The sequence below is a fragment of the Lutra lutra genome, chromosome 9, assembly GCF_902655055.1.
Source record: "Lutra lutra chromosome 9, mLutLut1.2, whole genome shotgun sequence".
NCBI lineage: Eukaryota > Metazoa > Chordata > Mammalia > Carnivora > Mustelidae > Lutra > Lutra lutra.
The window spans coordinates 53,304,452-53,331,716 of NC_062286.1; the positions used below are offsets into that span (position 1 = coordinate 53,304,452).

The following is a 27,265-nucleotide window of genomic DNA, read 5'->3' on the forward strand; positions in this document are numbered from 1 at the left end:
ACGTGGCCATCTCATCTGTGTGTCTCATAAGGGATAAGTGAATTATCCAGGGGCCCACCTGGATAATTCAGGATGACTTCATCCTGAGATTCTTAATTTCATTGTTCAAGATCCTTTTTCCAAATAAGGTCACATTCTCAGGTTCTGGAAGTTAAGCCATAGACATATTTTTTGAGGTCCCTCTGTTCAACCCACTACAGACCCCACTGGAACGTTCCCATGCTTCTAAGCTGCATGCTCAGCTGGTCCAGCTTGGTGTTTGGATTCACTCGTGCTGCTGACAGCTGCCAGATAATAGCAGCATTATTGAATGTGTCTCCTGTGACAGATATTGTCCTGTGTGTTTTCATGGATGGATCCATTTGACGGCAACAACCTTTTGGGGTTGCTACCATAATTACCATCCCCACTTTACAGATGAGGAGGTGTGGGGTGGTTTAGTAACTCGCCTAAAATCTCACAACTAGTAGAGGTGAACCTAGGATACAAATCAGGCAGTCTTCAACAGAATCTGCGTGCTTTGCCATATCATAACACTTCTGAAATTATGTAATATGTTTCTGAAATTATAGAGGGTTCACAGGGGTAGGAGCGAGATGGCATCAAGGTCCTTTGTCCTACTTCCCAGAGAGGCTGGGCACAAAGAAGGCAAAGATGGAGCGTGTGCAGCTGTCCTGCCTCTGCCCTATAGTGTAGGGAGGTTGGGGGACCCCCAGCTATTATTTATTCTGCCCCAAAGTCTTTTTCACTTAACACTGTATAGGTGTACTTTTCCATGAGACAGCTTGCCCAGGCTAAATGCCTGTGGGTGTTTCTTATCAAAGACGTCTTCAGGTGAATGTTTAGTGTGCTTCCTGCACTCTCAGTATGGATCATGTCTTGGGCTCATACTTGGGCTCATACATTCCATTTGTTTACTAACCAAATGTGAAACTTTGCTTAATTTGCTTTAAATGCCTTTATTTTGAGTGATGAGGAGTGGGTTCTCCCCCTATATTTGTTCTCTTTATACCCTCCATGATTTTCTGCCTCGGTTTCCAATCCTTTGCCACTTTTTTTATTTTTCCCAGATTGAAAACCTCACCCCTTTCTTTGGATTCTAAACTTGACTGCCAGGAAGGGCCCAAAGTCCTTCCTTCCCAAGGCACAAGCATGTCAGATGGATGGGCACAGCTTTCTGTGCTTGTAATAAATAGCAGGGTCAAGGAGGTCAGGGAATTAGCTGGAAAAACCTGTAACCAGTCCAAGCAGTCTTGTCAGTGATGCAAGGAGCATTGTAACATCACTGGAATCTCTAGATTTACCTGCTCAATGGAGAAGTGGAACCCACCATTTAGAACTGCCCATCAACCAAAAATCTACCTGTGTCTTTAGTACAGAAATTCAGTAGCAAATATAACCTGCCTAATTTTATTAAGCTAAGTTTCACAGATGCATTGACATTCCCTTGAGAACATTTGTTGGGGGCAGTGAGCCCAGATATATGCTTGCTGGCAAGATGGAATCCAGACCGCAATTTTAGAAATTCAGTTGTTACGATGTCAATAGACCACAGGAAGAATGATTTAATAGTAGCACCTAATATTTACTGAGCTCACGTTATTTACTAGGCCCTGTGCTTTCATATCTTATTTTATATAATCCTCTGAGGAGATTCTATTCCTCTCGCCATTGTACAGATCAAGAAACTGAGGTTTAGAGAAATTAATTAATTTGCCAAGTACACACAGTTAGACAGATGCAGAGCTGGGATTTGATCCAGGGTCCTTAATGCTTTCCAGAACCTGGATTCTTAGCCACAAGGCTGTATGGTGGAGCCAGCTCCCTGGGTGTAGGGAGACAGCTTTGGGCTTCTACTGAGTTATTTACCATTCCTCCCACCCCCTCAATAATTGTTAATTTTCCCTCTTTGCCTCAAATCTGTCTATTCCCAATTGAGAAAATGCAAGGCAGATCTCCATGGCAGATCTGGGAGGTTTCTGAAAGAGAGGATATAGGAGATGGGAACTAGCGTTTGTTGAGTACCTACTGTGTGCTAGGCCCTCTGGAGAACACTTCCAGCCACAGTGGTTTTCATCTACTCAGCGAATCAGAAATCCAGGTGCTGGGTCCATCTCCATGTTTGTCTCATCTTGTCTCTTAAGCTTTGGCCTTCTCATCCTAGTCTGGTCTAGCCTTAGGACATGATCCTTCTATTTCACAAAGGAGGAAGATGCTTCCTCAGAAGGACATGGGTGTGCGCGGAGTGAAATATGTTTGGCAGTTGGGCACATCAGTCTGCCTTGCGGTCGCCGATATAGGATCACTGCCTGGTGGAAGCAGGACTGGCAGCCAACAAACCTCGTCTGTCCAAAAACCCTGGGTCAGGGTTCATGGGCCTCTCCTAAAGCCTCATGGCCTCTTTCTCCTGTCCCATAGCTTGGCTTCCTGACCTGGTAGATGACCTGCCATCCATATGTGAAGAGCAGTCCCAAAGTTGGTGACCTAGCTTCTAAGTTGGGTTTCCATACTTCCTCAATTCTTTTTTTTTTTTTTTTAAGATTTTATTTATTTGACAGAAAGAGACACAGCGAGAGAGGGAACGCAAGCAGTGGGAGAGGGAGAGGGAGAGGGAGAAGCAGGCTTCCTGATGAGCAGGGAGCCTGATGCAGGGCTCAGTCCCAGGACCCTGGGATCATGACCTGAGCAGAAGACAGACACTTAACCGACTGACCCAACCAGGTGCCCCGTACTTCCTCAATTCTAAGGTACACATTTTCCCTACATGTCAGCATCTCTGAAATTGGGATGTGTCTTCCAGTTAATGATTATGTCCAATTACAACTGGCAGTGGTTTTCCTCTTCTAGTAATACCTAAAATTACAGCATATCAACCAGTGGTGTCTTAGATTTGAAGAAATACAGCAATGCCAATGTTTATTTTCACCTCTCACTGTCAAATCAATACCTGGGCTTGTATCTTTCTGCCTTCACTTGAGGCCTGACTCAAAAGTCTTCCTTGTGCTCATCTGTATGACTAGCTTCCCATGTCATTTCTTCAAGCAAGAGGTATCCTGGGAGTGAAGCTGACTGAGTGTCCAGGATCTGCTATTGCCATGATGCTTATCTTTCATTCCCTTCTTCCTAAATCTTATCAGTAGTTTTATGGGCTCTCAGGAAATTATGAAGTGGGAGGTCCTATTTTAAGATTTGTGGATTCACGTATTTATGTCCTCAAGTCTGATGTTAAGAGACCCATTGCCTAGAAATGAGTTTGATTAAAGGAGTACCCACTTTATAACCTAGATGTAGGATTGGGTTGTTTTCCTTGATAATTGTCCTTTTATATCTTTGATCTTATGTGAACTGATTATTAAAGTAATTGCTGTGGTCTGCTAGTACAGAAATTGCCACATGGTATTAAAAGTCACCATTCATTGTATGTACACTGCATCTATTTCCAGCAAACCTGAGGTTTCCTCATCACCTTTTGCTAGAAAATATTTTCCCTATGTATTGCATCTTAGGGGACTTGATTTCATCTTATTTGAAAACAAAGGGAAGGAAAAAGCAATTAGAAGTGTCTTGAGAAACAGCACTTCAGAGGAATACAGATGATCTGGAACACTTGAAAGAAGCACATGCTTCTTGTAATAATCTGCTATAGGAATCACAAGAAAAAAGTCGGAACGTGACTTGGTTTCCTCTGTATAGTACAAAAAGACACAGCTTATAAGAAATAGGAGAGGACAGCCACAGGAGAGGACAGCCAGCCTGAAGAGGCTGAGGGGAAACTGGACATAAAGGAAAGTGTGTCACAGATAATATGTCCCATGCTATCATGAGAAGCACACTCGTTCACAGAATTAACGTTGGTGAAGTGGGAAATAATGACAGACTGTCAGAATGCAAGGAAAGTGTCAATAATAAGACTAATGAGAGGAAAATGAAAAATTTAGAGAACAGAGATTCAGCATCCTGATAACTGGTAACTGGTGATCTTGAAGGAGACATCAGAATTAAGTTAATAGAAGACTATCTTGAAGTTAAGAAGAAAAAAAAAAAGATGACTGTGTTGTTCAGGGTAGGCTGTCTGCTGTAAGAGCAAGCTCAGCATCTCCAATCAGATGCTCAGTGGGCTGCCTTCAGGGACACCATGGCTCCTTCCATTTGGTGGCTGCACTATCCCCAAGGGCCCCAGAATTTCTACAGGACCCTCTGCATCCAGGAGAGAGGCAAGAAGGCATTTCTGCTCTTAATGTCCTGGGTTACAGGTGATGCACATCACTTCTGCTTATAACCCATTGACTTACATTCCACTTGGCCCTTGTGAGAAGAAAGAGGGGAGGCTGGGAAATTGGGTACTCAGGAAGAAGAGCAGTGGGTTTGGTGAGCACATGGCATTGTCCTTGATGCAAACACACACACACACAAACGAAGAGAAATTGGAATTGTTCCTCCCTTAACACCTTCACAATAAAATCCAAGGCGTATAGAATCACAGGGAGGATCACAGAGCGGAGAAGGTCAAACAGCATGCCTCCTGTTTTTTTTCTATCTTTGTGCTGACACTCTGTGACAGTCTGAACCTCCCTTCTCAGGCTTTGGAGATATCTCTGCATGGATATCCAGAGGCCAGTAGAGTTTCCCATGTGAGACTTTAGACCCTCCCACCCTTTAACATGTTTTCTTACCAAACCTTCTTCCTGGGCCTGTGAAGTCTTCTTTCCCACAGCCCAACTCAGCAAGGCCTGAGTGTCACTGTGGTTGTGAATTTTTATAGCTTCTTTCGTCTGGAGAGGGGTAAGATGGTGTCAGATTCCTTTCTAGTTCTAGATGCAAGGTGTTATAATTTTCTCTTTTGCCCAGTTAGGGAAATGCTGCCAACAAAACAGTTCTGACCTGAATGTGCTAAAAGAGCATTTGTTTTCACCTCTGTGGCCTAGGATGCACTTTATTCTACTAGACAGAGAAGGACACATCATCCCTTAGCTGTTTCCTAGATTTCTTGGTTGGAAATGGGACTGGCGGGCAAGGGTTGTCCTGCCACGGGGTTCAGCGGATTACGTTTCACCTTCCTAATGAAGAACAAAATGTTCTCAGATTAGGTAAAAAATCAGAACCCACTGTTTTATGTTGGAACTTGACCGAGGTGAAGCTTTTCAAAATACAGCATCTTTTGGTCTTCGGTGCAGTCTTGCCAGAAGTGAAAGGGAAAGATGACTGCTTAGAAGTATCTGTGACTGGATTCTAGGACAGCCTGAGGTATGGAACAGTGAATCCAGGGAATGTCCATTCAATTAGACAGTCTTTTTGATGAGCTTTTATCCACAGAGTGTACGAGTTTAGCTGACCTTTTCACTGAAGGGACTGAGTATTTAAGGCTGAACCCGGCCTTCCTGCTCCCTCAGCATTGCCTCTACATCACCAGGGTTTCCTGAATCCCCCTTTCTTTCCCCTTCATTGAAGCCATGGTCTTATGATTGGTGGCAGAGATATCCAACAAGTGGATTAAAGCTTAACGCTGGAGACTCAAGGTTGGGGCCTCTCTGGAACCCCATGGTTCATGAGCCTCTACCAGAGCTCTGTGCCCCCAATACTGTAGTGATCTCTCTATGGTCCACACCTTGCCCCAGCTCCATCGTGGGCCTTTTGAGAGCAGGGATTGTGAATTAGACTCTTTGGTGTCCCCATGCTGGAAATTGGAATGAGAATTATCCTTTAAGTGGCTGGCTTCATCCTTGAGGCTTCTTCAAAGAATATGAAGCCTGGACCTCGGGCTTTAGCTATTTGCTGATTTCCATTCCCCACCTTCCTTCCAGGTCTCTTGCATGTGATGGAGGGGAGGAACTCTTGGTGAAGTGGCAAGTGAAGTTTGAACCAGATAGGTTCAAACTAGGCTCTGCCCTTGAATAGCTCTGTAGCCTCAACCAGGTCACTCCATTTCCTGGAGCCTCCAGTTCCACATGGGAAAGCCAGTGCAGTGAGCCCTGCACTACAGTGCTGAGAAGGGCCCAGCACACCCCTACCCATCTGGGTTTAACAGCCCAAATTTTGTTGATTGAATAATGGCTTCCTTCAAGATCTAACCCAGAACTTTGGTTCTCATAAATGTGGATCCTGGTGTAGGGGGGATGGGGTAACCGGGTGACAGGCATGAAGGAGGGTACGTGATGTTATGAGCACTGAGTGTTCTATGCAACTGATGATTAGCTGAACTCTACCTCTGAAACTAATGATGTGCTCTTTGTTGGCTAATTGAATTTAAATAAAAAAAAAATGTAGACCCAGGGTTTCCAGTCTCCTGTTCTGAAAACATTGAATACATACATTTATTTTCAGTTTCCTTGTGTGTGTATGATTATACAGGAATACTTATATATATGTGTGTATATATAGGATATACATATATACAGACAGGAAACTGAAAATAAATGTATATATTCAATATATCTATAAATATATATACAGGAAACTGAAAAAATATATATATCGAGAGACAGAGAGAAATATACAGATATACACCATCATTTCAGAGATGGTCTGAAATGAATGTGTTCAATGCTTGTTATACACACACACACAGTTTTATTTGTATTCATATTTTTCACCTTAATATGACTATGGGCCTCTCTACCAAGCGGGAACCAAATCTCACTTCTTTTGGAAATCTTTCTGCTCATGCCCAATTCCAGTACTTGCTTTACTCTTGGGCATGAGTAGATACTCAACAAATAATTGTGCTTGTCCAGTGAGAGGGAATGGGACTGATTTTAAGTGCTGAGAGAAAAGCCTGGGTCCATTCATTCCATAGCAGTGCAATTTCTGGATAATACAAGAATGAAAAAAAAGTACCCACCAACCATTAGGTCTGGGGCCTTTTAGTAGAAGGCTTTTAAAATTCATTGGACTTTTCTGGGAAAGGATGCATCAGGGATGCTCAGAAATGAGCACTTCTTAGACTTGCAGCAGTCTGGGGGTTAATGGATTCCTCCTGCCCAGGGGTTCCAGAGATGGACGGAGGGAGACTGTAACATTTCTCTACTTCCTCCTTTTCCCTTTCTTCTTTTAAACTATTTTTGTCCTAAATGGTCACAGCCGTTGATACCTAAAGTAGGACTTGGGAAATTTGGAAACGTGTGAAGAAGCTCATGATAGGCTTCCCCCAGAATCCCGCCCTGCAGAGGCGTGAGCTTTCTCTTTATCTGAATACACCAGGCAGGGCGTGGTCCAACCTCTTGTTTGGCAGGTTCCCTTTACTCCGCAAAGTAACAGCAAGGCCGCAACTGTCTCCTCTCTCCTTTCTGGAAGTCTCAGGGATCAGTGAGTGTGGGTTCTGACTTCAAGTCTAAGGCTTGGAGCAGACGCTGGGCTGGGGGCCAGGGGCTTTCCAAGGCTGGCACCACCCCGGGGGGAGGCCATGCCCATGGCGGTGGTGGGGGTAGCCGAGAGCAATCGCTTGAAGCATCTTTCCATTTTGGGCTCAGTGTGCTCAGACTGTCCGTTCCTGTAGGGACACCTCCCACCGGCAGGGCAGGAGATATGCACCTGCGTCTCTTAGGTGCACATGGAGCTTCCACAGCTTCTAATAAAAAGTCTCACAATGTGGGCATCTGTTATTCTCCTTCTAGACCTTCTGTTCCCTTTATTGCTGCTAGGAATGACCCATAGAAATATAATTTTATACTCCAGTGATTACATATACCTGGTCTTCAGTGGGACAGGGAGGAAAATGACTTGCGACTGAGTGATGATTTGTGTTCCCCAGCTGCTCTCTGAGGAGGGTGAATCCCGGCTGGAGTATTTCCTGAGTAGGGGTCAAGGGTGTGAGGATGCAAACTGGAGATGCTGAGAGGGACCCACAGGGCTCCCCTGAGCAAAGAGTTGAGGGTTTGGGGGCAGAGGAGGGGTTGCTGGAGGGAAGAGGTGAAAGAGACAGATAAGGGGGCACAGCTGAATTTTGGAGGACCAGAAGGGTTGCAGCTGATGGCATGTGGAATCTATTGTTTTCTCCTCTGTCTCCCCATAATCAGTGTTATATTGTGAAGTTGGACTTGTTAGTTTAAGAGTTGTATTCCATTGCTAGAATTCTGCTTCCAAATAGGCAAGAAGAATGGCTGCTAGAGAGGGCCCAGCCATTTGGGGGTCATACAACAAAAGGATATTTTGTTTTAAAGGAGGAGATTTGGGCACTAAGGAACCTACCATGCTTACCTCTACCAACATTTGGCATCTTACTAGGAACTGTCTCCCCACATGGTTTCAAGAGCGCCCCTGGGGCCTCTTTCCCCTCTGGGACCCCAATGCTGCTTTGCAGAACCCGCGCAACTTGCAATGCACTGTTACTAGAGATCCATTCAGCATCTACCTGGCACCAGGTCTTACGGCAGAGCATGAGGAACAGAGGAGTGCCACAGACACAGTCCCTGCCTGCTAGGAGCTCATGGTAATAGTCTGTTGCTGTCAGATAGTAAGTGGAACAAAGGAGGTGAGTGAAGGTGATGTGAGAGCCAAAGGGACAGGGGTGTAAGTGGGAGGCTTCCAGGAGGAGAGGACAACCTGAACGGAAGGGAGAAGGAAAAGAGGAAAGTGTTCTCTGGGCAGAGATCAGCATGGACAAAGGCACAGAGGTAGGAACCAGCCTGGTCCCTTCCAGGTCATGTAAATAGTCCCAGAATACCCATGAGAGGCAGGCGGGGTGCGGGTGGGCACTGAGATACTCGTGGGGCTTTGTGTGCCAGGTAAGAGTCAGGATAGCATTCTACAGGGTGGCAATCCTCAAGAGGAAGGAGGTGGGCAAAGAGAAAAGGGAGGGGCCCCTCCCTGCCCCCCATTCTCCGATTGGGGATGGATGAGTTTGAATTTCCAGCATGGAGCATGTGTTTGGTTTGAAAAAGCAAATTGAGAATTAAAACTTTATATTTGATAAATGTAAAAGGATACCTGTCGCAATCTAAATTTGACTGAGTTTTGGCTAGAGGAGCAGAAATTGGGGAAAAAGAAAGTGAAGGAATACTCCCCAGGTGATGGGAGCCTCAGGTGGGATTTTAGCAGGGTGGTAACAGGCATGGGCCAGTTTTGCACTTTTAGAACAATAACTCTGGCCACTGATTGGATGATGGATATGAGAGAGGAAAGACTGCACAGACCATGAAAGGGATGGAGAGATGGCAGGCATGATTCAGGGCCTTACGTTCTGGGTAGGGAGATATTTAGTGGACAGAAAACCAGAGAACTTGGTGACAGAGAATGTGCACAGGGTGAGAAAGGGAAGAGTCAGGCTGCATTCTACAACTCTTGGTGGGACGTATCCCACCAATCCTTGCTGGGTAGTGTCAGGGAGGAGGGACTAGTTGGGGGAGGGAGGCTCTGGTGGTTGGTACAGGGTAGCCTGGTTCTGAGAAGTCAGTTTTAAAGTGGCTGTGGAACATCTGACTGAGCAAAGGTCCTTGAGCATCTGTGACTTGTCCATGTTCACACTCTAGTGGGCTACCATCTAGGGCTGGGATCCTATGTCCAACTCTTCCCACCTTGCAGCCCAGCTTGACTGGACATGGGGACAAGGAACAGGTGGCCCTGAGGTGTTAGGCCTCCCAGGAGGTGTCAAGCACCCTGGGGGTGGGTGCTGCTCTTCTCATGATTTGGAGTAGCCCTTGCTTCTTAGCTCTGTCCCAGGGGTGTGAATGGTTGGAAGGTAGGTTCTCAAAACACATGCTGGGGAAACCAAAGGCTGAATGGATGGTGATGCCAGCCTCGACACTGCAGCAGGTACAGGCTCAGAGGATTGTCACACCGGGTCCCCTGAGGTCCACCCAGGGTGACAGCTCAACCCCAGTTGCTAGACCCTTTGGAGTGGCCCTGGCATCATTCCTCTTTCTCATTAAGAATTGGTGCCTGGGGGCGCCTGGGTGGCTCAGTGGGTTAAGCCGCTGCCTTCGGCTCAGGTCATGATCCCAGGTCCTGGGTTCGAGCCCCACATCGGGCTTACTGCTCAGCAGGGAGCCTGCTTCCTCCTCTCTCTCTGCCTGCCTCTCTGCTTACTTGTGATTTCTCTCTGTCAAATAAATAAATAAAATCTTTAAAAAAAAAAAAAAAAAAAGAATTGGTGCCTGTCCTGGCCCTGCTTAGCCTGACTGTGCAATCAGAGATCTGATAGTTTTGGTACCACAGGGGAATGTTTTACAACATTTGCCTATGATACCTCATAGACATGTTTTCATTTTAATCAGGGGATAATACTGTAACCTAAGGAATGAAACTCTAATAGTGGAATCTCAACACCAGTAGAGATTGGGATGGGAATTATTGTGTTCACTGTATACTTATACTGTATACTGGGGGACAGATGCCTGTCATCTTACAAAACTTCTGGGGGCAAAATATTAGTTCTTTCCGTGGACACAAGAAATAGCTCAGACTCTGAAAATCCAAATCTTAGCAAGCTATGGCCATGAGGCAACCTCATATTTCTGTGGCACAGGCTGCTGGGGAAGGGGAAGAAACTGGTGTTTTAGGTAAGACAACTTATGAGGCTGCAGGATTAGTCCTTAGGGTACAGCAGTAGTCACCCCTCAGAAGAACAGCACCCAGGGGTATGTCAGTAAACCCTGCATAGAGCCAGCTGGCTCTGGGAAGGAGGGCTCCCTTTCCTGTTGGTGGGCATTGGACAGAAGCAGCATGAAGTTGTGCCTGTGACCCTGTTCTAGCTAAAAATAAGACTAATGGGAGGAGGACCCCAGCTGACAGCTGGATGTGCAAAGCATAGAGAAGAGGTTATGGAAGCAGCTGCCAGGTCCCTGACTAGAGTCATGAGCATCAGGACTGGGCTCAGGGTATCCTGGCTAGGCTGAGAAGGAAGCTGTGCCTCAGTGGGTATGCAGTATCCTGGCCTTCCTCAGCCACACTGTACCGACCATGATGGATTCTCTCTGCCCCTCAGTGGAAAGTCCAGTCTTTCCAGATGCTCCGCTGTAGGCAGTGCTGGATCAGGGATGGAGCTGAACTGGCCAGTGTGGAAGGACGGGCGGGGACTGGTCCCAGAGCCACGTGGCAATAAGAGTTGGTGTCCAGGATGCTGCCAGCCCTGGGGGAGGCAGGCCTCCTTACTCTGAGCAACAGAGTGCCCCAAATGGAAAACCATCTCTTGTGGTTTTTGTTTGTTTAAATATTTTAACAATTAACCCTTTGAAGACCTTGATCCCCAGTATTTTTAGAGTAGTAACTCATCCCTGTTTGTAAGATACTAATGCTTGGTGAAATTGCCTTGAATCCAACTAATGGCCTGTGCACCTCTAAAACCCTTCTGCTGTCCTGGGGTGTGATATCCTTCAGGCAGCTTCTGCTTCTGCTTCTTCAGCTCTCCGAAACGCTCTCATACCGGTGTCTATGAATTGAGTAACAACTAGTGAAGTACTGGGGGGTGGTATCAGGAAGGGGTCATAATGCCTTCCAGCCTGGCAGGTGGGACCCCTCCAGGCTCACACAGGAATTCCACATCCTGTTTGCTCCTCTGTGGAGAGTAGCTTCTCTCCTCAGGTCCTCGAAGCCAGGACTCTGAAGAGATTTCCCAGTTCCTCTCTTTGAAAAGAATTTTGGTCCTACTCATAAAGATAATGAAGATTTCTGCACCTTTCATAGACATAATTTGCTTTTAAAATAAAATTTCATTTCTAGTTTATTTTTAAGAATTTCTCAGCAGTCCTGAAAATAAATCAGCACGTAATGGTACTGCAAAACCGGGGTGAGGAGCCCTGGTGGTGCACACAAGACCCTAATGTTCGTTGTTTGTGTCTCTCAGCTTCCATCCAGATGTTTGAAATCCAGTAGATGCAGTCGGCGTCCCTGAGAACGAAGCGGGGTGCACGGGCTGAGCACTGAGAAGCAGCAGCCTGGGACGAGGCTGGTCCAGCCTCCCGGTAATTTGTTGGCAGTTTTTGGTGATGGTGGGGGGTGAGGCACACTTGTTGTTTGGGTCCGTCTCACAAGGATGAACTTCCAGTCACCAGAAGGATTAGGGGAGTCACTGCCATGGGTTCCCCCAATCCTGCTGACTAGCGGAGCTACCATGGGATCTGAAGGACTGTAGAAGGCGGTAGTGCAACCCCCTGTGGGGGCAGAAGCCCTTCTATGGCATCCTGGAGTCACCTGACTCTGAGGAGAGAGTGCACCGCCTGCCTTCACTGCCTGACCCACCTTCCTGTTCCTGAGCTGCTCCTGCTGGTGCAAAGCTGTCCATTGCACCTTCCACTGAATCCTTTTTACCTCCTGTGGGCCCTGGAGACTCTAAGGAATCAGCTCAGTTCCTCTTCCACATGGCAGCCCAGCAGACATTTGGGGACAAGTGGAGTGGAGGAGTGCAGGAGGGTCTGGAGCCAGAGACAGTTCTGGTTGAGACCCTGACTCCATCGTTATCTGTGTGATCTTGGGCAAGTTAGCTAACCTCTCTGCAGTGCAGTTTATCTGTAAAACAGCAACAATGACATCTGCCCTATGAAGTAGTCCTGGGAATAAAATTAAATCATGAATAGAAGTTGCCTAGTACTGGTCCACCACCAATTCTCTGATGCAAATGCGTCTCCTACGGTTCAGCTCAATTCTGACACTGCCAAGTTAGGGGCCACACAGGTTTCTACCACAAGTTAAAGGGCAAGGTCACCAATCAAACTGCCCCCACTTCAGAAGCTACAAGTAGGGTGCTCAGGCCACTTCACTCATGACTCACTAGGCTATAAATTTGAGGGTCCCCATGCTGCCCTTTAGTCACTCACTCCCTATAACAACTCACAGAACTCACTGAAGGCACTGGAATTGTGATTATAGTTTTAGTAGAAAGGATTCAACTCAGGAACAGCCAAACGGAAGCAATGCACAGGGCAGGGCCTGGGGAGGGTGGGGGATTAGAGCAGAGCTTCTGTGCCCCCTCCTTATAGAATCTGGGTGCATCATCACCCCAGCATACCAATCAGGAAGCTCCTCCAAGCCTTGATATTTTTAATGGTGGGCTTTATACTACTAGGCATAATGGTTTAAAGCAACTGCCACTTGTTTGAACTCAATCTCCAGCCCCTCCCCCACCTGTCCTCCATGGTTTGTGGGGACAGGGTGCTGAAGTTCCAACCCTGTAACCATGTGCTTGGTCTTTCTTGGTGGCTAGTCCCTCCCTTGAAACATCAAAGGGCCCACCATAAGTCAACTTGTTAGCATGGATTCAGGTTCCATGAAATGAGCTCATCATAAATAACAAAAGACCCTCCTAATGTTTTTTGGATACTTTAGAAATCCCAAGGTTTTTTGAAGTTCTGTGCCAGGAACTGGGGAGAACGGCCAGATATATTCTTTACAATATCAGACCTGGCCCGTCGAGCAGTGGCCTCTGATGCTCACCACTCTGCTTATCCTCTTTGTTGTGATCTCCAACTTGACATGTTCCCAGTATTTGGTCAGAGAACTAGTCATTCTTATCAGTCTTTTTCTGGATGTTCTTTTTGTTAATATAGCTCAAGATTGAATTAGTTCTTTGGACTACAACATGTAATTACAGTCATTGAGTATGCACCTGTTTACAGTTGAATCATGAGCCTCTCATTACTCGAGTTCCTAATGCTATAATAATTCCAGCCCCTAAATGACACATAATAAGAGCAAATGCTTAATAGCACTTGATACACACCAGGCACTGTTTTAAGTACTTCACATACATTAACTCATCTACATCCTCACAACAGCCTAAAGAGGTAGCTAAATAGTTCAATCCCATTTTATACACAGGGAGACTGAGGCACAAGAGGTTAGTAACTCACCCAGCAAGACAACACAGTGGCATAGTTAAGATTGGAACTCACCGTCTTCTTGTTCCAGAGTCCATGCTTTTAACCACTAAGCCACACTGCACATAACGTTGGTCACCTATGCAACACTTTGGAAGGGAAGGAAGGAGCATGAAAGGATGCTCCTGGTTCACAGAGTCAAAGGGTGGTTTCCTCTGGGCCCCATTGTCATGGTCAGGGTGTAAGGGCTTCCATTTTCTGCCCCATTCCCATTGGAGCATCTGGAGTAACCGTCTGGGGATGGGCTCTGAGAAGTGCAGGCAGGCCTAGGGTACATGTTGGTGTGGACTCCCTGCCCAGCAGGACCTGGGCTTCTTTGTCCCTTGTGTTTCAGGGAGGGAAGTGCTACTTCAGGCCTGCACAGACCCATTCCTGGGAATGCAGCCATTCCCAGAGGAAGGAAAGAAGATTTAGGCTAGAAATAGAAAAGATTTAGGCTAGAAACATTCAGTACTGAGCTGTACTGGCCAAAATGACCCCAATCCCAGAGAAGCTGAGAGTTCAGGGGGCTCTGGAGCTGGTGGGACCTGGAGCCATGAGAACACAGGGCGTTCATCCCCATGTGCATATCCATGGTACCCATTGGGAGGTTGCTTGTTTTGTTTTTAAAATAACATCAAAGATCGGGACTACAAAAGTGCTGAAGAGAATTTAAACGGGAGGGGCAGTGCCTCTGGAAAAATGTCTGCAGCGCTGTCTGCCAAGGAGAGTCTGGCTGGTGACTGCATGTCTGCCTAGCTCTGATGCATTGTCTTTGTCCTTGCTATCCCTCACCGCTGCTTATCATTGCAGGGATGAGGCTGGCCGAGAGCATGGTGGAGGTGAAGTATTCTGAACTCGCTCTATGCACAGGGGCTTGACTTGAACCTACAAGGCAAAGGTCAATAGGTCATGCGTGTTCTTTGCAGTTGCCCATTTTGGCATTTGGCTTGAGGGGTGGGGAGACAAGGTTGGAGGAGGAAGGCCTCTTGCTCCAGGAAACCCAGCTCCTCCATCCTTCTGCATTTTCTACACGAATCTCTCTCTCTCCATATAGTGTAGAGCTGGAAGGGGCTCCAGAGTCTGTTCCGTTCACTCCCTCATTTAGAGATGGACAAAAGGAGACCCAAAGAGGGAAATTACCCTCTGCCCAAGCCCATGAAGCTAGAGAATGACAGAGTGAGGGTGATACTGTAGACTCTGACGCTAGCCCAGAGCTAATTCCACTGGAAATATCCCTGATGGACTCAATCACTCTTTCTCCGCCTAGATGAAGAATCTGGCTTGAGTGTTGCTAGGTACAACTTCAACCATTCTAGCAACCTCTAAATCTGTTTCAAATCTTTCTTTAGAGATTTTTTTTTTTCTTTTGGGGTTTTTCTTTTGCTTTTTTTTTTTTTTTTTAGCTGCCACTTCCAGAAGATGCCTCCTCCATACTCTATCACTCACAGGCAAATATTTCATCTACAGGACTGGTAGGCATGGTGCTGGTTGGGAGACACTGGTGAGGGCATTCATAAGGAAATAATTAATTAGTGAAAGAATGAAGATGAGATGTCACAGTTTGGCAGACTTGCAAAAGCAGGTTGTGGTGTCATTTGGAGCACTCCTGCTGTCTCAGGTCAAGTGTATGGTGGCAGGTGGTGACTGGCATTGGAGGATGGGACCTGGACAGCCATGGGAAGTAGCAATAGTGTCAGAAGATGAGGTTTGTGCCATCTTTGGCTGGCTTGCTAAATGGCTGACATCTGGAATGGATACCATCCAATACACGGTACAACTATTAATATCTAGCCAGTGGTATTTCAACTCTGGCTGACTGTTGGAATCACCCAGGGAGCTTTTAAAAATCATGATGTCTAGGTCATACCCCAGACTAATAACACTAAACTCCCTGGTATCAGTATTTTTAAAAGTTCCCCAGTGGATTGCAACATGCACCCAAGTTTAAGAACCACTGCTCTAGGCCAAGGGTTCAGGCTGTTAGCTGAGGGACCCCATACAAGTGCCCTCCCTTGAATGTGCTATTTGCTGTTCCCCAAAAGGGGAAAAATAAGGAAGGAAGGAAGGAAGGAAGGAAGGAAAGGGAGAGAGGGGGAAGAGAGAGAGGAAGGCAAGGGAAGGGAAAGGAAGGGAAGGAGGGAGATTTGGAGGGAGGGAGGAAATATGAAAGAGGGAAAGGAAGAAAGATACCTGAGTGTTCTGGGCTGATGGGGTAGATTCCCACTTCTCCCACAACCTAGTGGTTCACCCACCTGCCTCACTCAGAGGCACTGTAAGTTGGAGGGTAGTATCCCTCCATGGAAGGAGGTCACAGCTCAATGACAACAAGACTATGCTTTACTGGCTGCCAGCAAGGCCTCTTGCATAATGAACTGCTGGCTGTAAGGAAGGTCAAGGTTTGGGCTAACCAAATGGGCCAAGGGGGAAGAACAGATGAGGACAAGGAGGCAGGAGTGCTCTAAGAGAACAAGAGAGTATTCCACATCCCCGTGGAATGCAAATGTGAGCTCACAGAGGTAAAGGGAGGGAGGGCGGGTTAAAGATGAAAGCCATGTGTCCCAAACCCCTGTAATGCTCTTTTGTTGGCATCTCTCTACTTGTGTTCAAAAGCTAATTCTTGTTCAGTCAAGGCACTTGCCTTTCTTTGCTGAGAAGGGGATCACACAGCAGGGAAAAGGCTAGGGCTTTGTTAGGCTGCCCTGGGTGTCGAAGGCTCATAACCCAGATTGGAGGGCCTAGTGGCGCTAACACACAAAAGGAGACTGGTGTGGCCAAAACCCCACTGGCTAGGAGGTAGAGGCTGGAGCTGCAGCCTGCTTCTTCAGGAGGGCTCTGTAGTAAGAGAAGACATTCCTTCATTCACATCAGGCCTTAGGGGAAAAAGCATGCTTGAGTAGAAAAAATAGGGGTCCCAGCCCAACTCTCCAAAGGCTCCCCTCGTCCTCATTCCAAGGATCAGATCTAGATCTAGTACATTAGTAAGTACTGATGCCCAATACATAGCTTTACACTATGTAGGTATGCAGCACAGAAATGATCCAAAAGGTATGCAGGTCCTACTTGCGGGGTGGCAGTGTAAGTGCGGCGGGTTGGCCAGGCAAGGGTAGTGGGCCCGCGTGCGTGTGCCCCATTTTCACTAGGTCGGATGGTGTGTTGGCGCCCCCTATCGACCGGCAGCCGCCGGCGCCCTACCCTCCACACCGCCGCTGGGCTCACACCCTCCTGGGAAGAGCCGCGGGCCACGCGAATCCCACGAATCCAGCCCCTCCGCCGGAAGAAACTGTACTGGGCTCCCTCTTGCCTTCTCCGTAGGCTTCCAGGAGCGGATTGCAAGCCCACCAGGACAATGAGTGAAGAGACTGTCCCCGAGGCTGCCTCCCCGCCGCCCCCTCAGGGGCAGCAGTATCTGGACCGCTTTTCTGAGGACGACCCTGAGTACCTGCGCCTTCGCAGCCGCGCGGCGGACCTGCGGCAGGACTTCAACCTGATGGAGCAGAAGAAGCGCGTCACCATGATCCTGGAGAGCCCTGTGAGTGGGGTCCGCCCCAGGCGGGCGGGGGAGGAGGAGGAGGAGGAGGGAGGCAGGGGAGCAGGCGGCGCCGCCCATTGGTCTGGCTGAACCTGAAAGATAAACAACCCCTCTTCCACTTGCTCAGTGTTGCGGCAATTTTAAGCCGGCTGAGCAAGATGGGCCCTGCGCTGTGGGGTTTTCCTTCTCTCCTTGGCCACTCGTAGATGGCAAAAACCTGGTTTATGTGCAGGCGGTTTGGCTTGGTACTGGGAGGGGGTGGGTCCGAGAGACAGGAGTCCTGCCTCAGTTTCCAGGCTTCCCCAAATTTGTAACAATGAGCTAACAGGGATATTCCTGTAAACCGGAGGCCAGCAGGGAGTGCCACGTGGAAGGCTTGGGGCCCTCGTTTTTGAATACCACAAAGAACTCACTGTTGGGGCAGTAAGGTTGAAAACGCATGGGGCAGAGGTGAAGAGGGTCTGGAAGCCCCAGGAGGTGATGAGAGTGAAGGATTCAGGGTGCTATGGGCCAGGGAAGGGAGGGCAAGGCGTGGCCCCAGACTTGAGGTCAGTTGGTACCTGCATGGCATGGAGACAGACCTCATCCTTGAGGCTAGTGGTGCTTTGAGAAGAACAAAGCATGGACCCAATGGACCACTGAAGTGGGAGGGTGATGTAGTCCCTGGGTGAGGAGAGGAAGAGCAGAGTGGAAGGAGGCAATGGGAGTGTGAGGCCAGTAGAGCTGGGGGGACCCTCAGGAAACAGTGATGATACTAGGGGCTGGGAAGCTCAGGATGGAGCTGGCATCTCCAGGTGCCTGCCAAGATGGGTTCTGCCTCGGTCCCCCCTGGGCTTTGGAGAGACAGGACACGTAGATGGGCCATGTGTGACCCTGTTTGAGAGCACACAGTGAATGCTCGGGCTTCACAGAGGACCACTGAGGTAATGGGCCTGAGGTCTCCGTGACAGGTGACGCTGTGTGAGGAGCCTGGAGGAATATGGCAGGTACTAAAATCTTTGGGATAATGGAAAAACTCCAGGGTGGGAGTAGGAGAGATGACAGGTGTGATAGAAGTGGCAGAGTTAGTACCAACCCAAGTTGCGGGCCTGAATGGGTAGGACTCTATTCTCAGGTAAGAAGTGGGACAAAAAGAGTTCATGTTTCTTCTGTCCTTTTATAGACTGACCAACACCTGGAACCGCCCCCCCAACCACCACCCTGGTTTCCTTCTTAGTGTTCCCTGCTGCCACCTGGTGGACAGGCATGCCTTATTTATGGTCTGAAAAGCCAGGCTTAGAGCAGTAGGACATAGAAGTGGAAGTGACAGGGAGGACAGCACATCCTTCAGTATCTGAGGAAACCGAGGTCCAGAAGAACCATAGGCATGGCTGATGGACAAGGAAGATGGCACACTTTTTCATCCAGTTTGCTTTGTAAAGTGTCTCTTAATTACCAAAGTGAAGCCCTGCCATGCCTGATGGCTGGTGCTGGGGGGTTGGAAGTAGGAGGGACTTCTTGAGTATCACTTAGACCCAGGGAGGACCTGGAATCTGGATTACTGCCCACAGGACATTTTTTTGCTTCCCAAACAGCAGTTTGGGGAGACTCCTGAGGTCCCAGTGGAATTCCCAATGTCCTCTGAGGCCTAGGGATCCCATGTGTGGCCCTAGCCTTGCTGACCCAGGGGATGGAGTGGGCTCCTTCAAGAGGGGTCCTCAGTCTCCCCCATGAGACCCACTGGGGGGACCAGCACTGTGGGGCCTGCTTCAGTCTTTCAGGGAGGAGCTGGAAGGCCTGATCCAGGAACAGATGAAGAAGGGGAACAACTCTTCCAACATCTGGGCCCTGCGGCAGATCGCGGACTTCATGGCCAGCACCTCCCACGCAGTCTTCCCAACATCTTCCATGAGTACGTGGGGAGCTGGGGAGCTGCCAGGAGCAGAGGTGGAGGAAGTGAGGTGGGGAAGAGAGGGTTGGTTGCCAGGCTACAGAGTGAGTGGTGCAGCTGAGTTAGCCGACCTGGGGGAGCAGCCAGAGAGGTACCTGGCTCTGCTTCTGAGGCTGCTAGCTTTAAAGACCCACAGGGGAATTATTCCTGGTGCCCAGAAGTACAAGGGGGATGGCATCTTACGGGAAAACCTCTTTCTGGTTCTGTTGGGGGAGGGGACAGGATGACATGGTGTCACCATTCTGAGAGGCAGGGCAGCCTCTATGTGACTCTTCCTTCCCCCTTCACAAGTGGGTTAAAAAGAAGGGAGGAGCTTTGTAACTCCAGGTCTCTCACATGGCCTCTGCTTGAGGACCCAGGAGTGGAGACTGCAAATTCTGCTCCCTGTTATTGTAGCTGTGGATACAGAACTGAAGGAAAATCTCGTGTGCTAGCAGCAGCCCCTGACTCAGGCTGCTCTTTCCTCAACCTCCTGGAGCCACTCCCTTGCAGATGGAGTGGTAGGGATGGGAGGAGGCCATTGAAGCCAGTATCTTGGTGCCCACAGGGCAGGCCAACCTGACTCCATAGACAAGGATGCACGCAGCCAGGGCTGGAAATGAAACCCTCTTCCTGGGTCTCAAGTTCTCAAGTTCTGCACACAACCTTGAAGAAACGAACATCAAAAAACACTTTCCCGGGGCGCCTGGGTAGCTCAGTGGGTTAAGCCCCTGCCTTCGGGTCAGGTCGTGATCTCAGGGTCCTGGGATCGAGCCCTGTACCAGGCTCTCTGCTCAGCAGGGAGCCTGCTTCATTCCTCTCTCTCTGCCTGCCTCTCTGCCTACTTGTGATCTCTCTCTCTCTCTCTCTGTGTCAAATAAATAAATAAAATCTTTAAAAAAAATCACTTTTCCTCAACAACAAATACAGGATTATGATGAAAATTTCAGAAAATAATCAAGAAGGGGAAATTAAAATCAATGTCCTTTGTTCTTACAAACTATTTTCAGTATTTTGGTGTATATCCTTCCAGCCTTTCTCTCTTTTTTTAAATTTTATTTTTTATTTTTTTTAAAGATTTTATTTATTTATTTGACACAGAGAGAGAGAGAGATCACAAGTAGAGAGAGGAGGAAGCAGGTTTCCTGCTGAGCAGAGAGCCCGATGCGGGCCTCGATCCCAGGACCCTGAGATCATGACCTGAGCCTAAGGCAGAGGCTTTAGCCCACTGAGCCACCCAGGCGCCCCCAGCCTTTCTCTCTTAACATATATAAATTAGGAAAATAAAAATGGAATCGCAATTTACATGCAAGTATACATGATAGCTTTAATATGTCTTGACTAATTTTTCACGTAATATAACATGATTCTGTAATACAGTGTTTGGTGAGAGTACGCTATTCTGTGGTATGACTGAATATGCCACAGATTATTTTTACACTGTTTCCCATTTTTAGACTTTTAAGTTGTTTACAACTTTTTGCTCTTATGAACAACAGTGCCATAAATCCTTTCATTTATTCTATGACCATTTTCTTTCTTTTTTTTTTAATTTTATTTTTTATAAACATATATTTTTATCCCCAGGGGTACAGGTCTGTGAATCGCCAGGTTTACACACTTCACAGCACTCACCATAGCACATACCCTCCCCAATATCCATAACCCCATCCCCCCTCTCCCAACCCCCCTCCCCCCATCAACCCTCAGTTTGTTTTGTGAGATTAAGAGTCACTTATGGTTTGTCTCCCTCCCAATCCCATCTTGTTACATTTATTCTTCTCCTACCCCCTTAACCCCCCATGTTGCATCTCCTCTCCCTCATATCAGGGAGATCATAGATAGTTGTCTTTCTCTGATTGACTTATTTCGCTAAGCATGATACCCTCTAGTTCCATCCACGTCGTCGCAAATGGCAAGATTTCATTTCTTTTGATGGCTGCACAGTATTCCATTGTGTATATATACCACATCTTCTTTATCTGTTCATCTGTTGATGGACATCTAGGTTCTTTCCATAGTTTGGCTATTGTAGACATTGCTGCTATAAACATTCGGGTGCACGTGCCCCTTCGGATCACTACGTTTGTATCTTTAGGGTAAATACCCGGCAGTGCAATTGCTGGGTCATAGGGTAGTTCTATTTTCAACATTTTGAGGAACCTCCATGCTGTTTTCCAGAGTGGTTGCACCAGCTTGCATTCCCACCAACGGTGTAGGAGGGTTCCCCTTTCTCCGCATCCTCGCCAGCATCTGTCATTTCCTGACTTGTTAATTTTAGCCATTCTGACTGGTGTGAGGTGATATCTCATTGTGGTTTTGATTTGTATTTCCCTAATGCCGAGTGATATGGAGCACTTTTTCATGTGTCTGTTGGCCATCTGGATGTCTTCTTTGCAGAAATGTCTGTTCATGTCCTCTGCCCATTTCTTGATTGGATTATTTGTTCTTTGGGTGTTGAGTTTGCTAAGTTCTTTATAGATTTTGGACACTAGCCCTTTATCTGATATGTCATTTGCAAATATCTTCTCCCATTCTGTCAGTTGTCTTTTGGTTTTGTTCACTGTTCCCTTTGCTGTGCAAAAGCTTTTGATCTTGATAAAATCCCAATAGTTCATTTTTGCCCTTGCTTCCCTTGCCTTTGGTGATGTTCCTAGGAAGATGTTGCTGCGGCTGACGTCGAAGAGGTTGCTGCCTGTGTTCTCCTCAAGGATTTTGATGGATTCCTTTCTCACATTGAGATCCTTCATCCATTTTGAGTCTATTTTCGTGTGTGGTGTAAGGAAATGATCCAATTTCATTTTTCTGCATGTGGCTGTCCAATTTTCCCAACACCATTTATTGAAGAGGCTGTCTTTTTTCCATTGGACATTCTTTCCTGCTTTGTCGAAGATGAGTTGACCATAGAGTTGAGGGTCTATTTCTGGGCTCTCTATTCTGTTCCATTGATCTATGTGTCTGTTTTTGTGCCAGTACCATGCTGTCTTGATGATGACAGCTTTGTAATAGAGCTTGAAGTCCGGAATTGTGATGCCACCAACTTTGGCTTTCTTTTTCAATATTCCTTTGGCTATTCGAGGTCTTTTCTGGTTCTATATGAATTTTAGGATTATTTGTTCCATTTCTTTGAAAAAAATGGATGGTACTTTGATAGGAATTGCATTAAATGTGTAGATTGCTTTAGGTAGCATAGACATTTTCACAATATTTATTCTTCCAATCCAGGAGCATGGAACATTTTTCCATTTCTTTGTGTCTTCCTCAATTTCTTTCATGAGTACTTTATAGTTTTCTGTGTATAGATTCTTAGTCTCTTTGGTTAGGTTTATTCCTAGGTATCTTATAGTTTTGGGTGCAATTGTAAATGGGATGGACTCCTTAATTTCTATTTCTTCTGTCTTGTTGTTGGTGTAGAGAAATGCAACTGATTTCTGTGCATTGATTTTATATCCTGACACTTTACTGAATTCCTGTACAAGTTCTAGCAGTTTTGGAGTGGAGTCTTTTGGGTTTTCCACATATAGTATCATATCATCTGCGAAGAGTGATAGTTTGACTTCTTCTTTGCCGATTTGGATGCCTTTAATTTCCTTTTGTTGTCTGATTGCTGAGGCTAGGACTTCTAGTACTATGTTGAATAGCAGTGGTGATAACGGACATCCCTGCCGTGTTCCTGACCTTAGCGGAAAAGCTTTCAGTTTTTCTCCATTGAGAATGATATTTGCGGTGGGTTTTTCATAGATGGCTTTGATAATATTGAGGTATGTGCCGCTATGACCATTTTCTAAAGACAAATGACTGGAAGTAGAATGGCTGTATTAAAATATTTGCATGTTTTAAAGACATTAATGCATAATGCCACATTACCCTGGAGAAAGATGGAACCAATTTACATTCCCACCAGCAATGCAGTGTAGCTCCCTTTTCCTCCCCCTTGATCTATAGTATTTTTTATACCATCCGTTCATCCTCCTGATTTGATAGGTGATAAATAGTCCTTTATCTGTGCTTTAATGTGCATTTATCTGATCACTAGTGATGTTGGATATATTTTCATATACATGCTAGGATGATTTTATTTTTGTAGTAAATTGCCTGTCACAACCAATCCTTGCCAATTTTCCTACCCGCGTATTCTTTTCTTATGAACTTTCAAATCTTTATAAATTGGGACTATTTCCCTCTTATCTGTCAGATATATTGCAGTTTTTTCCCAGTTTCTCCTTTGCCTGTTTTGTTCGTATTGTTTTTGTCTTATAGAACTCTTTAATTTCCATGCAGCCGAATCCATTGTTACTTTTCTTTGTGTGTTCTTATTTTGATAGCACACTCAGAAACACCTTCCCCATGTTTTATCATCCCATGGGACAAATACACTTAATTATTTTTAAAAATAACTTAAGAATTATTCTGTCACGTCTCCCCTGCCCCCACCCCATACTCAAGAATTCCCTATTGGGATTATATTAAATAAATAGATTAATTTGGTGGAGAATTTATAAATTTACAATTTCATATATTTGAATAAAGCTTCACGGGGAAAAAGGTACTTGTATGTTTTGTTCACTGCTGTATCCTAGAATAGCGTCTTGGACTTAGAAAAGTAGCTGGCACAGAGTAGGTATTTTTAAAACATTTGCACAAATGTATTTTAAGTCTGTTCAGAAACGACGTATGTCTTCTCTTTATTTGCTCTTTTTTAAATGTCCATTAAAGAAAGTTAGTAGTTCTTTTCTTATAGTCCCTACTAGTTTCTTGTGAACTTTGTTCTGGAAATTTTATATAACTTTGTTATTTTAAGTGATTTTTAAAAGATTTTATTTATTTATTTGACAGAGATCACAAGTAGGCAGAAAGGCAGGCAGAGAGAGGAGGAAGCAGGCTCCCCGCTGAGCAGAGACCCCGATGCGGGGCTTGATCCCACGACCCTGAGATCACGACCTGAGCTAAAGGCAGAGGCTTTAACCCATTGAGCCACCCAGGCGCACCTTAAGTGATTTTTTTCTCCATTCAATTTTCTTTCTGGTTATAGCTATCATCCAGGGAAGGTAGCTTCTTATGGAACTCTTAAATTCTAATAACTTCTCAGTTAATTCTCTTGGGTTTTGTATATAGAAAAATCACATAACCTGCAAATAGTGATCATTTTAAATCCTTCATTCCAATATTTACCCTTTGGTTTCTTTTTCTAGTTTTCTCACTGCATCCATTAGAACCCTCAGAACAATGCTTAGTAATAGATTAGAGAGTAATCATCCTTGTCTTGCTTCTGACTTTAATAGAAATCCTTTATCACAAGAGTTTGAGTTCATTATTGTGTTGAGGAAGTATCTTTTTATTCTAGTTCAATATGGGTTCTCAGAAATGGATGTTGAATTTTTATAAAATGCATTTGGGCATTTATTGATTTCTCTCTCTTTGAACTATTGATGTGATGAATTATGTTAATAGATTTCTGAACATTGAACTCTTTTTTCTTTCCTGAAATCAGTTATTCCTGCTTTTGATGCATTCTTTTGAAAATACGTTTCTAGATTTGATTTGCTAGACTTTTGTTCAGGATTTGCATATTCATACATGAGATTGGTCAGAAATTTACTTTTTGGGCAGTCTTCATTTAGTATTGGTTTTAAGACTAAAATTTCATAAGATAAATCAAAGTGATCCCCATCCTTCTCTTTGTCCTGATGGAATTTAAATAAGATAGGAAGTCTCTCTTCCTAGGAAGTTTATTACTCACTTATAAAGCCATCCATATCTGGAAAATTTTTTATAACATTTTTCACAGTTTCATCAGGTTTCTAAAAAATTTATTTTGCTCTATCTTGAGTAAATTTTGATCATATGTTTTAAATAAAAAATCCATTTCATGGAGATTTTCAGAATTATTAAAGCGACTTACAATACTGTTTCTATCATTTAAACTTTCTGCTGTGAATGAGATGACATCCCATTCTTATTCCTGGTGTTGTGTATTCCCACTTTCTTTTATGGCCAATCCAGATGTTGGTTTATTCATAGATCTTCTCACATAAGCCAATTCTTGGATTTCTATAATTGCCCTACTAATTTTCTAGTTTCCCAATTCATTGATCTTGTTTTTCTATTCATGAATTCTTTTCCTTAACTTTTCTTTGGTTTATTTAGTTATTTTTGTGTTTTCTAAAGCATAATAAAATGGATGCTTTGTTTTCACATTTAATTCAATAACAAAGACATTTTAGGCTATGAATTTTTTACCTCTGAGTGTAAGTTTCATCTTATCCCATGCATTTTGATATAATATTTCCTTTATTGTTAATTTCTAGATAGTTTGCAGTTGCTGTTTTGATTTTATTTTTAATCTTAAAATTCTAAGATTTTATTTTTATTCTATTTTTATCTGGAAGTGTGTTTTCTCATTTCCAAGTGGTTGAATTTGCATTGTTTTAAGGGTTTGTTGATAATGTGTAGTTTGATTGCATTGTGTTTAGAAAATGTGGCCTATGTCTATGTTGGAGATGTATTGAGATTTTCTCTGTGGCCTAATTAATATCATTTTTTAATGATATATAGGTATAGACTCTATCTCTAAGGCATAGTATTTAATCTGTATCTTCATTTATTTTTTTTTATTTTGTAAAAAAAGAGTGTCATGTTGTCTTTCGCTGTATATTTAATTAATGTTCATTTCTCTTCATATTACTGGTAGCTTTTGCTTTATATCTTGATGAAATGTTATTCAAAGTATAAATGTTCTTTATAGCTATAGCTTCATGATGGATTATATGTTTAATTCATGTAAAATGACCTCCACAGTGGCCCTCCCAGTCATGGCCCCTGCTGCCTGGCTTTGTCTAGGGAGGGTGTGTTTTTGCTCTGCCCCCTTTCTTGCTGCCAAGGATGAATATTCCAAAGGAATATGGCTTTCCCTGATTTCTACTTTGATGATATTATGACCTCTGTTTATTTTTTCTTTATATGCAGCCTCTGTTTATTTTCTTCTTTTTTTTCTGCTACAACAGAGAAATCTGAAACAGCAGGTTTTTTTGTTCCTTTGTAGGCAACCAACATTTTTGGGGGTAGATGTTTGTGCCTTTTCCTCCCTTATCCTTATATTTCAGAAAAGTGCCAGGAAGCATATAACTGTAGGCTTTTTCTCTTTATGGACTTTCCCCTGTGGAATCCTTATAATTTATTTACGCAGATCTGTTTTTGAGTACAGAAATTTTTTCTATTATGTGAGTGCTGATTATTTGTATGCTGGCTCTCTGGTCTTGGTCTCCCAGAGGTATCCTATTCTTTCTCATCGTTTTCATGTCTCTGTCTTTATACTTTTTCTTTTGAAAGAGAAATAGAGCCGACTGGCATTCCCTCTGCCTCACTGACCAGCACCCATCAGGAAGAAAGCTGGATACCTAGAAATCTGATTAGGGCATGTCCAGGGTATCCGAGTAAGGGAACGTGGAGAGGGGAAGTTCTAAGAGTCATGAGTTCAAGCGCAGATAGGCTGTTCTCTGTCCAGCTCCATTTGCCTTAGAATTTTGTGGTTGTTTTGTGTTTTTATTTTGGTTTCTTTTTTGCAGTCACGTATCCTTCAGTCTTAGCTTCCCTGGGGTCGGTTAGGGACTTTTCATCTTTTTCTGTGTTTCCTTAGGTCCCTTGAGTAAATGGACATGGTTAGATCTGAGTCATAAACCTGGCGTTCAGTCATCTTAACTTCTGTGAGGCTGGTCAGAATAAGCATTCTTTTTCTTGAAACCCTGAGCAGAGGCTCTGGGACACTTGTGGAGCCTTCTGGTCTCTTCTGCTCTGGGTCTGTGGGTGAGGTAATACTTACAGCAAAGCTCCACAGATTGGGGGAAGGAGATACTGATACAAGACACAAAGGATGGGATGGCATGTTTTTAGACCTAGTCTGGCCTCCTGGCCATCTCTGGGATTCCATAGTTAATTTGTAAGAGAAGGACTTACAGAAGTCTGGGTCTGAAGACCCTGCCAGCAATAGCTCCCCCTGCCTGGCTTTGTCTGAGGGGCTTATACTTTGGACATGCCTTCCTT

General features: G+C 45.2%; 1 protein-coding gene across 3 annotated transcripts in view; it reads left to right on the plus strand.

The window, feature by feature from the left end:
- Nucleotides 1-27,265, plus strand: part of ADD2 (adducin 2) — a 105,631-nt gene that overhangs the window by 44,812 nt on the left and 33,554 nt on the right. For 2 of the 3 annotated variants that reach the window (XM_047746733.1, XM_047746732.1), the window contains exons 2-4: nucleotides 11,777-11,893; nucleotides 17,098-17,316; nucleotides 19,069-19,207. In XM_047746733.1, coding sequence (XP_047602689.1) covers nucleotides 17,134-17,316; nucleotides 19,069-19,207 — 322 coding nt within the window. In that variant the 5' untranslated portion in view covers nucleotides 11,777-11,893; nucleotides 17,098-17,133. Of the gene's footprint in view, nucleotides 1-11,776; nucleotides 11,895-17,097; nucleotides 17,317-19,068; nucleotides 19,208-27,265 lie in introns of all 3 variants that reach the window. The other variant, XM_047746731.1, reaches the window with a different exon arrangement.